The 16314-nt window shown below is 34.2% G+C and overlaps 1 protein-coding gene across 1 annotated transcript; it reads left to right on the top strand.

The window, feature by feature from the left end:
• Positions 1-297: 297 nt before the first annotated feature.
• Positions 298-8322, top strand: LOC125224968. Its single transcript, XM_048128488.1, has 10 exons — positions 298-519; positions 1158-1282; positions 2059-2169; positions 2249-2458; positions 3720-3738; positions 3777-3890; positions 4309-4514; positions 4785-4929; positions 5449-5591; positions 6100-8322. Exons 1-10 carry the CDS (start codon positions 411-413, stop codon positions 6427-6429), a joined length of 1512 nt encoding a protein of 503 aa, XP_047984445.1. The 5' UTR covers positions 298-410; the 3' UTR covers positions 6430-8322.
• Positions 8323-16314: the final 7992 nt, after the last annotated feature.

The following is a 16314-nucleotide window of genomic DNA, read 5'->3' as shown; positions in this document are numbered from 1 at the left end:
GTTTTCACGAAAGTGAGAGCGAGAAAGTGTTATTTTTTTTATCGCTATCACTTACGTGAAAAAATCCACAGACGCGATGCGGTGCGATCATTTCTTAGGTACTTTACGGAGTGGTCCCGATAGTATAATATGCTTAATTTTATTTTAAACACGTTTTCGATGCATAATACTAATATTTTTTATATGTACGAGGTTTGAAAGTCTAAATACGAGAATTTTAGCTGAAACGTACGAGGAAGTTTTGCTTTACGGTTGGCAACCCTGGCCGTCGCCGACGCCGACAGGACAGCACTTGCTCGTAACAGTCGTGACTGACGCTCGTCGATCCGGCCGCCATTACCGCCGTTGTTAAATTACATGTTGGCTTATTCCGTTTTAGTGTGGTGTTGTTGTAGAATTTAGTGTCGAAAATGGCAGAAGCCGCTGAAGTGTGCAGCGAAGAAGAAGACAACAGGATTATAGGATTAAATTATCTAAATGAATGGGGTTTATCTCCAACCACTATACAACGTTTCGCGGGTGTGTTTTTTAAAATAATTATTGCATCATTATTCCCTACTTATCTAATTATGTATCTAATTGTGTGATCAATGTATGTATTGTAGGCACTAGTAAGTATGTGATTTCTCTTTTATAATGCTTGGATCCTATTGAGTTTTAATATTACGTAATTTAAAAATGTACGAATTCCAGAACGAACTTTAGTAAGGACTAAACTTGTTTGTTCGCACTTGGTCTTATCTAAGAATTAGACAACTTACGACTAATCATATTTTTAAAAATTATGTTTGTAGAGACACAAACATGCGGCGGTTACAAAACAAAATACTTAATTCTACAAAATCAACAAAAGTAATTCTTAGGTACATGTTACCAAACTGTCACTTTTAGCAAACTAAAATGGCGTCTCTTGTTAACCCCCGACGCAAAAACGACGGGGTGTTATAAGTTTGACGTGTCTGTCTGTCTGTCTGTCTGTCTGTTTGTCTGTGTGTGTGTCTGTCTGTGGCACCGTAGCTCCCGAACGGGTGAACCGATTTCGATTTAGTTTTTTTGTTTGAAAGCTGAGTTAGTCGGGAGTGTTCTTAGCCATGTTTCTTGAAAATCGGTCCACCATGTCGCGGTTTTCAAAATTTTAATTTTGTGGTTATTTTTAGATAATGACATTGGTTTCACGTTAATGGAAGAGATTCAGGACGCTGAATTAAAGGAATTAGTGCCAAATTTAAAAGAAAGGATTTTATTCAAGAAAGGGCTCCAAAAAATACGTGGGATTATTCATGTAAGTATTTACCTAGCTGATTATTATGTTCTCGTGCTGAAATTATTTTTTCAGTAGAGATGGTGTTTTTTTTACACACTAGTGCGAGAAGTGCTTCATTTCTTGTTAGGTCGAAACTTCGGAGGGCCATCTGTACTGAAAAACGTCGTACGATACACGTGCGAAAAGGAACTTCCTTTTTCGCACTCGTATCGTAATGTACTTGTGTGTTGTTGTATCGTGTTCTTCTACATGACTAATGGAAATGGTGGTGGAATGCATAATATGCCCAAATGATTTGAGGATCTTTTTGCAGCATCATGGTTGAAAGGTGCTTGGAGATTCTAAACTCTCTCAAAATGGACTTGTTAGTTCTATGGTATTTACAAATATAATATTTAAACAAACACCCATTTATTGTATCATAGTTGTTGGCGTTCTGTAGAGACGACCGGTCTGGTGTAGTTGCTAGTGGTCTAAACTGATGGTCCTGGTTTCCAATCCCGATAAGGGCATTTATTTACATGTGTGATGAACACGGATATTTGTTCCTGTCATGGATGTTATTTATGTACATATTCATAATTCATCATTCAATTATGTATGTATTTCTACCTATAATTATAAGTATGTTTGTCGTCGCCTGGCATACTCCTGGCACGCTTAGTTTGGGGCTGCATTGATCTGTGTAAAGTGTCTCCATAATATTTATTATTTATTATTTCTGCCTACCATAATGGGATTCAGGCACTTTGTTTTGTATTATCTTGTAAAAAAATTACCATTTGTTTTTCCAGGAAACTGCGTCTGAAGATACAGCTTCAATAAGCGATGAGTTGGTTTCACCGAGCTCGCCGTCAAGCACCATTAGCTCCGGAATAAGTGAATGGGGCACAGAGAAATCTCATGTAAGTTTTTATGCATTTTAATTACGTCGAGAATAGTTTTATTCCTGCATCTAATTATTTTATTTTATTTCTCTATTAGGAACAAATTGATTTGAAAGATATTCTGAAAACTACAAGTTTTGGCGAACTGTGTCTTGCATCTCCAGACAAGCCCCTCAATAATGCAGCAAGGAACCAAATAGTTCGAATCATTGTAGAATATCACATCAAACGCTACAAAAGAATGACCAGTCAAGATTTTGACACATTGTCCAATCAAATAGTAAAGCTGTTTCCTTCGGAATACAAGGTTCAAATAAGTATTAATTTTCGCAAAGTAGTAGTAGTAGTGACATAGTAGGTAGAAGTCGCGTCGTATTCAGGGTTCGAGGATATACACTACACAGTGTTTTTTTTTTTAAGTAGGACAGTATGGGGAAATCGGAAACCATAGAAGATACACTTACAGAGAAACTGTCTATTAAGGAAACACTTAGTGACAAAACCCCTTCCTTTTGTAACAATAAAGATTTAAAAAAAAAAAAGTATTATTAGAACATGACATTTGAATTTGGAACGTTTTATTTAATATCAAAAGGATTTAATTTAAGAATTAAGGACCTCCATGTTACCACCGCGTTGTTTAGTTGACCAAAACTTTGACTATACCTACTCCAAAATTGTTTTCACAAAAAAATACCTAATGTTTCCTTAGACAGTTTCCCTGTATCTTCTATAGTTTCCGATTTCCCCATACTGTTCCACGTTACAAAAAAACACTCTGTATATCAATAGATATACATCAAGCTGGGTTCGACGATATATCAAAGATTTTGTGTTTTTGTTGATTTTGCCTGTTAATAGAAGAAGATTGCCCGTGTGGTAACGGGTTAAGAATTTTCAACACCCCTTTTCTTCCCGTGGGTGTCTTAGAAATCGACTGTGGGATATGGGTTAAATTGTAGCGTATTTTCGAACCCTGGTCGTATTAGTATGTAGTTATATTAGTGGTAGTTGTAGTAGTAGTAACAACAGGCGGTTTTTTCTCTAAAAAGTGAGTAGTAGTTCTCCGAGAGCACGGGGACAACGCCGTCCCTGAAACGTTGGAGGTCAGTTTAATATGTAGTCAGTTATACGCTATTAAGTCCCCATTAAAAATAATTACACAAATAAATGAGTTTTTACTTTATAATATATATAGGGATGTTAATATATTAGATGATTTGTTTATGTTTCAAATATGTAGTTAATTTGATAAATTTTATAGCCATTTGAAATAATTTTACACTTTTTTTTCCGTCGTGGCTGAATGCCGATGGATCTGTACCTTTGATGCCTAATCTGTCAAAAAATTACAATATAGCGGAAGAATGTTTAAAATGTCACCGTATTTAAGAATTATTTTGCTTAAATTTAAGTATTTACTTTGCAAGAGTGTTAAAAACTTTGTGTAAATCCCGGGCGGTAAAAGGATTGCAAACTTGAGCCATTAAAGCATATAGGCTCGCTTTAGCAGTCGTACTTTCCTTTTCGCCCTTAATAAACAATCTAATGAAACAGACAAATTACAGGAGACATATTACATCCCCAGTCGGAGAGTAGGAGAAAAACATATATTCCTGCACAAGCGAAACTACCTACTCGCTACCGTAATCAGATAAGAGTACTAAGGAAAGCTGGAGTAAAACCACTACCCACCAGCAGTGACAACAGTTCCGATACCAACGATGATAACATTCCAGGTAGGCATACTGATGACATTTGATGTGTGTATTCATAGAGGTTTTATGTCATGGTTCTTTTATTTATTGTATACTATTATTATTTATTGATCATGGGAGCCTGGGGTCCGCTTTGACAACTAATCCCAATATTTGGCGTAGACACGAGTTTTACGAAAGCGACTGCCATTTGACCTTCCAACCCGATGGGTAACTAGACTTCATTGGGATTAGTCCCGTTTATCCTCACGATGTTTTTCTTCACCGAAAAGCGACTGGCAAACATCAAATGACATTTCGCACATAAGTTCCGAAAATCTCATTAGTAGAAGACGGGGATCGAACCCGCGACCTCCGGATTGAAAGTCGCATGCTCTTACCACTAGGCTACCAGAGCTTTTATTATTTATTGTTCATGTGGGTAATTTTTCATAACCAGGTTCCAGTGCTGCTGGTATTTCACCAGAAGTGGCCGAGGAATACAAGTTGTGGTTGAAATTTAACAAAGAACCATGGACAGACATTTTGGATAAGTGGAACCAGACGAGAAAATACAGACTGGCATATATTGCTGAAGAAAGATATACAATCCTCGATATCCTTACAGAATGGCCTAGCCTTAAAATGAGCCTAGGATATAAATTGGTATGTTTTTTTTTGTATTATACTGGATTCAGCGGTATTCAAATTAACCATTTCAGTACTTATTACGATTACGTAAAAGTAAACTTTAAAAATATTTGTTGCTGTTTTTAAGTCATTAATTTATAATAAAATATGGTAGTAATATTTTATTTCGGTTAATTGGACAGTACTTAATCATATGTATAAGACAGACTTTAAAATAAAAAAGGGTCAAGTAGCCTATACGTCATCGATATGTATTTGGATTCACATGCGTCATATGGCTTTCAGGTTGAAGCAGATTTTGACGCTATGCATCCACATTGCGAACTTAATTTGTTTAAAAAATGGCCATTATTTATGGCAAAAGCAAGACCCATATTGAAAAATCTTAAATCACCTGATGTCAATTTACTGGATGAAGAACTTGAAGAAGGTAAGTTATTTATGTGGGAGTGATTATCTTTTGTTCGTTTTTATAGCCGACAGCTCATAGTTTACTAGCTCGCGGTGGGACCAGTGCCTTAAGTAATAATAGTTTTATGTATAACGATTTCTAGCATATTTATTATCAGCTATAGCGTTTTATCAGCTATATACCCTCTGCAACAAAGCCCCAAAATAGTTTAGTTTACGTTTCATTATGTACAGTCAGCTGCAGAGAAAAGTAGACACCCTTGCATACAAATTTGTAACTTTATTTTGGGCTTCATTGCAGAGGGTATGGCTGATAAAACATACAAATTTGTATGCAAGGGGTCTACTTTTCTCTGCAGCGGACTGTACGTACATGTGTATTTAAGTATGTTGTACGTCTGTACTTGGGTGTTTATAGATGCCTACTTTTTTTATAGACACATACGTGTATATCTCACAACTGCTTGTCTTTGCCCATATGTATATAAGTACTTATAATCTTCATAAGTAATTTATAATTATTCTTTGTTTCATTTAGATGCCAGAGACTACATTTTCTTCAAATTAATGTCGTACAAGATGCCGCCTACGGTTAAAGTGCCAATAAAAGAAAATGGAAAAAAACGATTTTACAAACCCAGCATTGTGGAGTCGCAGAATTCATTTATTTTACACGTTACGGTGAGTACTGTATTAAGAGTAAATAAGTTATCCGGGATGGGTTCAGATCGGGTCGCATATAATTTATTGTTATAATATATATATCTTCTACGTTTTATTCCAAAAATTTGTTTTGATTTCTTATGTGTCATTCAAAACTTATTAGAAGTTTACATTTGCAAAATATAGGCTTACAAGTTACCATGTACAGAACGGCGCATGCGCCGCCGATCCGCTTTGAAAACGCTCGCGATCTTCTCTCTGGTTAGAACTGTAATTACCTATCATGCTATGGAATAAACCGGTTTATTCTGTTCTAAACCGATTAATCGAACGAAACCTTTATGAAAGCGCTCCCTTAAAAACGGTTTGAAAATTTAACCGGTATCTGAGCCCTGCCGCCACCATTGTGCTCCGCTAACGCTTCGCTCTCAAAACGCGCTAGTGTGGCCGAGCTTTAAAGTAGTAAAAACATCAGCACCGAACGTCATCTCTAAGAATCGCCCACAGTATAATGTTTTTGTTGCAGAACCAGAGTGAAATTAAAACCAAACTGGAGCAATACCAGAAAATGCATCTAGCCAGAGGAACCACTTTCCAACCGCTGGTGATTGTTGTCGGACCAACGAGCAGGGACTTGCAACATTTCTACGTAGCAGTTGAATCAGTTCTCTACAAGGTAGACCAACTGCTAAAAGCTGTCGATGTGTGCTTTAAATTATTTAATACTGTAAATTTGCAGTACCCACTAGAATGTTTAAGTGTATGGCAATTCATACAACGTTTTTTCTATGACTTTCAAAACAAAAATGACAAGAAGATCTCCTGTGTCTATTGTTTCATATCGGATCTGATGTAACTGAGTAGGTATCTTTCAAAAACTAAAGAAATTCTTGTGGTTTGGGATAGTAGTCTAGTGACGATGTTTATTTGTTTCAAGTGTTTGTTTGAAACAGCAAACCATCAAGATCTTATTCACCATTTGAAATTTAGTCACGATCTATATGATAACTCGATTTATCGATGTGCACAATCGAATTGTTTCAGAGAATTTCAATGTTTACGTTCCTTTCGTCGTCATATAATTAGTCATAATGTCTCGGACCGGAACATATCTTCAGAATTTAACCCGCCACTTAACTTTAACACTGAGAACGTTATAGATAATACTCCGGATACGTGTAGCGTTAATGTATGCTGTAGTAGTCTGCAACCCACATCTGAAAGTTTAATTAATAAAGAAGAAAGTTTACGGAAGTCTACTGCAGCATTTGCATTATCGTTGTATAGCAATCCTTATTTAAATCGTAAATGCGCTAGGAAAATTATGGACGACGTTTCAGAACTAGTAACTGGTGTCATTGGAACTATATTGTCTGAATTCTCACCTAATGACCAAACATCGAATAAAAACATAGTTGAAGCAATTTCCCATTCTTTTGACGGCTTGGATACTGAAAGCCAAGTCATTAAATATCTTTCTGACCTTAATATTTATGTACCTCCAAAAAAATTTACAATTAATGAAAATGTAACTGTAAATACAGGAAATTCTACGATAATGCTAAGACCTAAGTCGGAAACTGGAGCGATCGTACCTTTAGGAGCAGTTTTAAAAAAAATATTCCAACTTCCAAATTTTCTTAAATTCAGCACTTCTAGTATTCCTGACACCCAATCTATATCAAATTTTATTCAAGGTAATATCTGGAAACAAAAAATGGTCGGAAAAATGGATGAAAAGAGCTTATACATTCCATATTTTCTCTATTTTGATGATTTCGAATGCAATAACCCCCTCGGTAGTCATGCTGGAATCCATTCTATTGCTGCTACCTATTACACATTTCCAACGTTGTCAGCAGATCATGCCTCACTATTAGAAAATATATTTGTTGCAATGTTACATAAATCGTCTAGCAAAAGTCATGGAAATGCTGCAATTTATTACGAACTTATAAGGGAGTTGAAGAGTTTAGAACAAGACGGCATAGATTTAGAAACCAGTGAAGGTAATATTAAAGTATATTTTATACTAGGGATGATTATTGGGGATAATTTAGGACTAAACACTGTTCTGGGCTTTGCTAAATCATTTTCTAGTAACTATTATTGTAGAATATGTAAGGCTCATAAAAATATAATGGGAAAACAATGTAAGCAAGATGACGGTTTAATGCGAAACCAACACAATTATAGCACTGATGTCGAAATCAACAATGTTACAATGACAGGTATAAGTGAACAGTGTGTATTTAATGATATTAGCAGTTTTCATGTTGTTGATAATTTATGTGTTGACATTATGCACGATATATTTGAAGGCGTTTGTCATTATGATCTGACTCACATTATTCTGTATTTTACAGAAAGCATAACATTGTTCACTTTAGTCAACTTGAATAATAGGTTACAATTATTTGACTACGGACCTAGTGAGCTAAATGATAGATGTGGAATAATAAAACATGAACATTTAATGAAAAGCAAATTTAATATGTCTGCATCTGAAATGATGTTCTTTGTACATATATTTCCTTTGTTGGTGGGAGACTTAATACCTGAAGATGACAAAGTATGGCAATTCTTTCTTACACTGCTAGAAATTATTGACATTTTACTTTGTAGGGATATCGATAATTGCACACTATTGTATTTAGAAACCTTAATAAGTGAACATCACGAAAGTTATGTCAAACTATTTCACGACAACTTAAAACCGAAGCACCATTTTATGGTACATTATCCGCATGTCATAAAGCAAGTAAGACCTTTAAGACTAACATGGTGTATGCGATTCGAAGCCAAACACAAACAATTGAAAAGAACGGCATCTCTTATAACGTCTAGGAAAAATTTGCCATTGACTTTATTAATAAAAGAACAATTGACTCTTGCTCACAGACTTTACACTGGAAAAGGATGTGAAACAAGAATCGAGTTGGGTACTAGGACATCTGACACACTGAATAGTATTTATGAATATATTAAAGATGATATAATTTCTGACGATGTCAATTTAGCAAATGCTTTTAATTGGGTTTATTATAACGGTATAAAATATGTACCAGGAATGATTCTAATAATTTCTAATAGGACATGCTACAATTTTTTAAAGATAAAATTTATTTGCGTTTCCCTATCAAGTAAAAGCATTTATTTTCTAACAGAACAAATTGATTACATCGGATTCAATTATCACTTGCAAGCACACCATCTACATCAACGAGAAACTGGTTTATATAAACTAATTATGCCACAAGATCTGATTTACGCACCAACTCATTGTCATATTATGTCTAATGGAGACTCTTACTGCAGAATCAAATATATTTAGTGTCAAAATCTTTACGGGCAATTTTTTTATACTGATTGATGTAATATTCTACTGTTCACCAAAATTTGTAGTTTTCAGCAATTCTTTTAAATTAATTTGTTCCTAATAGTGAAATAAAAAAAAAGATTAATAAGGACTAAAACTATTCTAAGAAGCATAAAAACTTACACGATATTTATCTATGCATCAGTCGCTCACTCCAGAGATAATGGCCAGGGAGCGAAACTTTGGTGCCGATAACAGACGAATGACGTCAAGCTAAAAAATATAGTGTTTATATGTTTTCCCGTGTGGTGACGGGTTAAGAATTTCACCACCCCTTTCTTCCCGTGGGTATCGTAAAAGTCGATTGAGGGATATGGGTTAAATTGTGGCGTAGGTAAGAGGCTGGCAACCTGTCACCGCAATGTCACAATTTCGTTTTCATTCAACCCCTTATTTGCCAAGAGTGGCACTGAAACTTGAGTAGTTTCATGTGCTCGATACGTAGCCTTTATGTTTTTATGTATGTAGACTATGGATACCTGATTATGTCTAGTCTAGTTTGATTAAAAAGATGTAATATTATGTTAAAATTTTAAGCGTCCTGCATACTTCGTATCGTAATCCAACGAAACTGTGTTTTTTTTCATTTACTTGAGGAATGCATCATCAGATGCAGTGACTGACGTCAGAATGACTGCCCACATTTATTATTATTCTATATACTATGATTGACTACCCATTTGCTACATACATAAAATATTTTTTTCCAGATTTTTTAAAGCTAAAAATATAATTTTGTAAGCAAAATGTTTTACACATGTACGTACATATAGTTGAAACATAAACTAAACTTTCTTTCAAACGAAGCCCGTTGCAATCGTTGCAGCCAGATAAAAAATTAGCCAAATGCTTATCTTATTACCGGCAGCAATAAATGCCAGTCTATAGGTATTTTCTGGTCTGGTTCCACTTATCCAAAATGTCAATCCATGGTTCTTTGTTAACTTTCAACCACAACTAATATTCCTCGGCCACTTCTGGTGAAATATCATTATCAGATCCTGGTTATGAAAAATTACCCACATGATCAATAAATAATACAGTTTAATACTTAGCTGATTACTAGGGTGTTGCTTATTTTATCGATTTTAAAATGTTCTATGTCTCACCCCATAAAAATGTTCTCTGCCACTAAAAAACTATCATTATCAGATCCTGGTTATGAAAAATTACCCACATGATCAATAAATAATACAGTTTAATACTTAGCTGATTACTAGGGTGTTGCTTATTTTATCGATTTTAAAATGTTCTATGTCTCACCCCATAAAAATGTTCTCTGCCACTAAAAAACGTGTATTTTTTTTTTTCAATTTTTTCCGTTGGATACCTTCGTCGCTACCACACACTGAAAATTTTGATACCTCATACAAAATAGCCGGGTCCACACCGGCCGCACGCCTTGCGAGGCAGTGCCTTGCGCGCAAAACGTCTGTGCTCATGCGAGCACGTTTGCCTCTCCTTTAAATTAGCTCGCCAAGATGGCGGCCCTCGGTCAGCTGTCAAATATTTCTGCACGAGAGCACATATTTATTGCCGTAAATCGTGAACGATTTACTATTCTTTTTTTTCCTTATTCAAAAGGTCGCCGTCTTGCCAAACAAATTTGCTCGGGCGAGGCAAACGTGCGCGCATGAGCACGGATGTTTTGCGCGCGAGGCGTGCGGCCAGTGCGAACCCGGCTATATGTTGTATGAAGAATCAAAATTTTCGATATGTGGTAGCGACCCCTAAAATATAACGGAAAATTAAAAAAAAAATACAATGATTTTTTAGTAGCAGAGAAAAATTTGAGGGGGTGAGACGTAAAACATTTTAACTCTTATGAAATAAGCAACACCCTACTGATTACGGTAGCGGTAGGTATTAGTTTCGCTTGTGCATGTGCAGGAACAAAATTATGATTTTTATCCTACTTTCCGACTGAGGATGTAATATTTCTTCTGTATTTTATCATGTAAATAAATGTTAACACAAAGTTGAAAACAAACAAAGTAATGAAAATAGTTAATTTCAATACCGCTGAATCCAGTATGAGTAGTACAAAGCATACTAATATATATCCTATGCTCATTTTAAGACTAGACCATTACGTAAGGATATCGAGGATTGTATTTTTTTCTTCAGCAATAAATGCCAGTCTGTATTTTCAGGTCTGGTTCCACTTATCAAAGTAAATAGTTGCATAAATTAAAAAAACTACTGCTATGTAGGACCAACGAGCAGGGACTTGCAACATAGTCCCTGCTCGTTGGTCCGACAGCAATCACCAGCGGTTGGAAAGTGGTTCCTCTGGCTAGATGCATTTTCTGGTATTGCTCCAGTTTGGTTTTAATTTCACTCTGGTTCTGCAACAAAAATATTATTCTGTGCGCGATTCTTAGAGATGACGCGCGCGATTTTTGAGAGCGCAGCGTCCTACTTTCCAACTGGGGATGTAATATCCTGTATTTTATCATGTAAACGAAAAACTCATTGGTAGGAGCCGGGGATCGAACCCGCGACCTCCGGATTGAAAGTCACATGCTCTTACCACTAGGCTACCAGAGCTTTTATTGTCGCCAGAAGAGGCCGAGGAATATAAGTTGTGGTTGAAATTTAACAAAGAACCATGGACAGACATTTTAGATAAGTGGAACCAGACAAGAAAATACAGACTGGCATATATTGCTGAAGAAAAAAATATAACTTATATATATGTCACCGTAAAATTGTAAAAACCGTTAGTTTATAATTTCATGTGGTTTATATTTCTTGTGGTTTAATATTTAGTTTTGGAAAAAAGTCGTTAGTTTAATTAAATAATTAAAAAGTGACTAGTATGTATGTACAATCTTAAACAATTAAAATATAAAAATTAAAACTAAAGTACCTTAAAATATTTAAATTAAACTAAATTAAACTATATCAATTAATAAAAAAGACCTCCGTGAGCTGTACCGGGTGCAAAGGTGCCCATCAAACTTGCCGCATTGCCACGTTGGATGGCAATAATATATACAATAGGGTGGAGCGTGCTTGTATGGAGAAAATTAAAAATTAGAAATTCATAACGGAATAGGTATCGAAAGTTGTGGAAAAAATTGTAGATTATATTTCTGGTATCAAATTTAAAATTATGTACTACTTTTAGCCCTCTACCAGCCGTAAAGGCAAAAAAAAAAAAGGTAAAATTAACAAATAAATTAAATATGTCCGATGTCAATTTTTATTTTTTATTATTAATTTATGATATAAAAAAACCTGTTATTAAGTGAATTTAACCATAATAATGTTTAAATTTATTAAACAATAGTAAATAATGATAATAGTCAGGGACCAAACGACCTCTTTTACAAAAAGTCGTCGACATCTCTTCTAAATACCTAAAACAGGTATGGATGTGTTCCTCGTTATCTCCAGATTACGAATTGACCTGTTTTAGTTTAAGGAGGGGGGACGGGTTGAGAAAAAGGGGGAGAAAGATGGCGGCCGACCATCATAGATATTTATTCACATCTCGAGTCCTATGGCACCAATCTGTTCGTGCAAGGTGTCGTTTGAAAGCTTATTAAACCTACTTTAATTGTTTTTAAATAACTATACTCATAAAAGTAACCGTTTACGAAATATTTGAAAATATGTGTTTTTTTATCGCGCATTAATTGCACAAGTACTAGAAAAAATGCGTCTAACTCAATAAATAATAACTTTACCGCAATTGATGTAATTATAAAATTTTCGCGCCTATTCATGTTCTTTCTAAAAATATAAGTTTCATTGGTATATGATAATATATAACCATGTAATTATGAATTTGGTTTAGCAGGAGTCACTCTGCCCGGTCGCAGAAATGGGCGCTGACCGTAGTAAAGTATTCAATATTTTTGAGGTCCTATTTTACGGATCCATATGCAAGAAGTATCGTTTCAAAGCTAATTAAACCTACTATATTTTTTTATAAATAACTATAATCATAAAGGTAGCTGTTTAGAAAATATTTGAAAATATGTGTTTTATAGGCCATGAGTCGCACAAGTACCTACTGGTAAAAATGCTTCTTAATCAATAAACAACAACTTTCCGGAATTGATGTTAGTATAAGATTTACGCGGAATTTTGTGTGCTTTCTAATAACATAAGTTTTATTGGTGTGTGATATTATATAACCAAGTAATTACAAATATGGTTAAGTATGGGCCACAGCGCCCGGCCACGTATGGATGCTGACCGTCACCAAATTTTCTATCCTATTTTATTTAACAGGAATCTTTTGAAAGCATATTATGCGTACTATCATTGGTTCTCAATAATTTTAGTTGTAACTGTAGTAGCTAACAAAATATTTGAAAATATGCATTGGAACCGATGTGAGTAAAACATGCTTCTAGCTCAATGAATTATATTTTTTCCGCAATTGATATAATAACAAAATAAACGGCGAAATGTATGACCTTTTCAAATAATAAGTTTTGTCAGTATTGCATAAAGAATTAATGTTAATTTATCCATCATACTCACTGCGCACCGTCATATACATGGATGACCATTTTCGTTGCCGTTTTCATAATTTTTAAGATTGTATCTTGGTGCATGACCAATAAACAATAACTTTACCGCAAATAATGTTATGATAAGATTTACAGGACATTTCATATGCTTTCTAAAAATATAAGTTTTATTGATGTATGCTATTATACAACCAAGTAATTACGAATTTGGTTTAGCAGGTGTCACTGCACCCCCGTGACGTAAATAGGTGCTAACCGTCGCCTAATTTTATGTATTTCTCAGATCCTATTTTAGCGATCAATTTGTGAGAGGTAGCATTTGAAAGCATATTATGCGTACTATCGTTACTTTTTAATAATTTTAGTCGTAATTGTAGAAATTTACAAAATATTTGACAATATGTGTATTTTTACTGTATATGAATAGCATTCGCACTGATACGAGTGAAACATGCTTCTAGCTCAATAAATTATATTTTTCCGCAATTGATATAATAACGAAATGAACCGCAAAATGTATGGCCTTTACAAAAAATGAGTTTTGTTAGATTTGCTTAAACAATTAATGTTAATTTGTCCACCATACCCACTGCGCACGGTCAATCGTCATATAAACGGATGTCCACCGCCGTTGCCTCAATTTCTTCATCATTTTACAGATTTTATTTTACTGATCAATTAAGTATATAAGTAAATTCGATACGTGATAGATTATATTTATTATGAATATACGATTAGTGAAATAAAATATGAAAAATCATGAAAAAAGGCAACGACGGTGGACATCCATTTACATGATGGTGCGCAGTAGGTGAGCTGAACAAATTCAAATTAATTGTTTATGCAATACAAACCAAACTTATTTTTTGTGTAAGTCATACATTTTCCGTTTATTTTGTTATTATTTCAATTGCGGAAAACTATAATTTATTGAGCTAGAAGCTTGTCTTATCAATGCCAATGCTATTCATGCACAGTAAAATACACATATTACTAATCAAATATTTTGTAAACTTCTACAGTTTCGACTTGAAATATTAGAAATAAAGATAGTACGCATAATATGCTTTCAAATGATACCTCTCACAAATTTATCAGTAAAATAGGATCTGAGTAACGTAGAAAATTTGGCGACGTCAGTCAGCACCCAATATCGTGACGGGGCGCAGTGACACCTGCTAAACCAAATTCGTAATTACTTGGTCATTTATTATCATACACCAATAAAACTTATATTTTTAGAAAGCGCATGAAATTTTGCGTAAATTTTATAATAATATTAATTGTGGTAAAGTTATGGTTTATTAAGTTAGAAGCATTTTTTATCTGTATATGTGCAACTCGTGCTCGAAAAAAAAACTCATGTTTTCAAATATTTTGTAAACAGCTACCTATATAACTATAGTTATTCAAAAATAATTATAGTAGGTTTAATTTGCTTTCAAATGATACCTCTTACATATGGATCCGTAAAATAAGAACTTAAAAATATTGAATACTTTACTACGGTCAGCGCTCATTTTTATGCGACCGGCGGAGTGACCACTACGAAACAAAATTAGTAATTTAATGGTTATATTATCACTTACCAATAAAACTTATATTTTTAGAAAGCTCATGAATAGTCGCGTAAATTTTATAATAACATCAATTGCGGTAACATTATTGTTTATTGACTTAGAAGCATTTTTTACCAGTACTTGTGCGATTCATGCTCGATAAAAAACACATATTTTCAAGTATTATGTAAACAGCTACCTTTAATACTATAGTTATGTGTAAACAATTATAGTAGGTTTAATTATCTTTCAAACAATACCTCTCACATATGGATCCGTAAAATAAGACCTCAAAAATATTGAATACTTTACTACGGTCAGCGCCCGTTTAAGCGACCTGGAGGATAACCCCTGCCAAACAAAATTGTTAATTATATGGTTATATATTAACATATACCAATGAAACTTATATTTTTAGAAAGAGCATGAATAGACGCGAAAATTTTATAATAACATCAATTGCGGTAAAGTTATTGTTTATTGAGTTAGACGCATTTTTTACTAGTACTTGTGCAATTCATGCGCGATAAAAAAACACATATTTTCAAATATTTCCTAAACGGTTACTTTTATGAGCATAGTTATTTGAAAACAATTAAAGTAGGTTTAATAAGCTTTCAAATGACACCTCGCACGAACAGATTGGTGCCATAGGACTCGAGATGTGAATAAATATCTATGATGGTCGGTCGCCATCTTTCCCCCCCTTTTTCTCGACCCGTCCCCCCTCCTTAAACTAAAACAGGTCAATTCGTAATCTGGAGAGAACGAGGAACATATCCATACCTGTTTTAGGTATTTAGAAGAGATGTCGACGAAAATCGTGAAGGAGACGACTTGTGGCCAAATTGGCTCTAGACTATAATTCAATATTTCATTTTTAACTCAATAATCACGTTATCATGCGAAACACGATAAACGAAGTAACAAGTACAATTTATTTTTTGGGTTGTCTTTTATATGAAAGGACAAGGATATAAATAAATTGGTTTGGGTTTTTGCGTTTTTCTTGATTTTTCCTACTTTTACATGATAACCAAAAGTGACATTTTAGGCGTTAATTGGGCAATTTAAGCATACTTTGAAGCGTTATAACCAAAAAATTTGGTTGGACTGATATGTTGTTCAATGTACTATGAGTTTATTTTGATTGATAGCTTTTCTGTCACATGCTTAGAATATTTTTTTAAGCACGAGTTATATATAAATAGGATTTTTTGGAAAATTCCAAGTTTATAGTAAATTTAGGTCTCAGAAAAAAAATGTTTTAACGTAAAAAAAACTGAAATTAAAATCATTTCTGACACCAAAGG

The sequence above is a fragment of the Leguminivora glycinivorella genome, chromosome 1, assembly GCF_023078275.1.
Source record: "Leguminivora glycinivorella isolate SPB_JAAS2020 chromosome 1, LegGlyc_1.1, whole genome shotgun sequence".
Taxonomy (NCBI): Eukaryota; Metazoa; Arthropoda; class Insecta; order Lepidoptera; family Tortricidae; genus Leguminivora; species Leguminivora glycinivorella.
The sequence above is the reverse complement of the archived record's forward strand: the minus strand, read 5'-3'. Positions and strand labels throughout refer to the sequence as shown.

What these genes read in the sequence shown, in the direction of transcription:
- LOC125224968 (XM_048128488.1), top strand. Translation starts at nt 411, where the DNA reads ATGGCAGAAGCCGCTGAAGTGTGCAGCGAAGAAGAAGACAACAGGATT. An exon ending in AAATACGTGGGATTATTCAT is followed by an intron (nt 1,283 to 2,058) that starts GTAAGTATTTAC and finishes TTGTTTTTCCAG; the next exon opens with GAAACTGCGTCTGAAGATAC. An exon ending in TGAGCCTAGGATATAAATTG is followed by an intron (nt 4,515 to 4,784) that starts GTATGTTTTTTT and finishes TATGGCTTTCAG; the next exon opens with GTTGAAGCAGATTTTGACGC.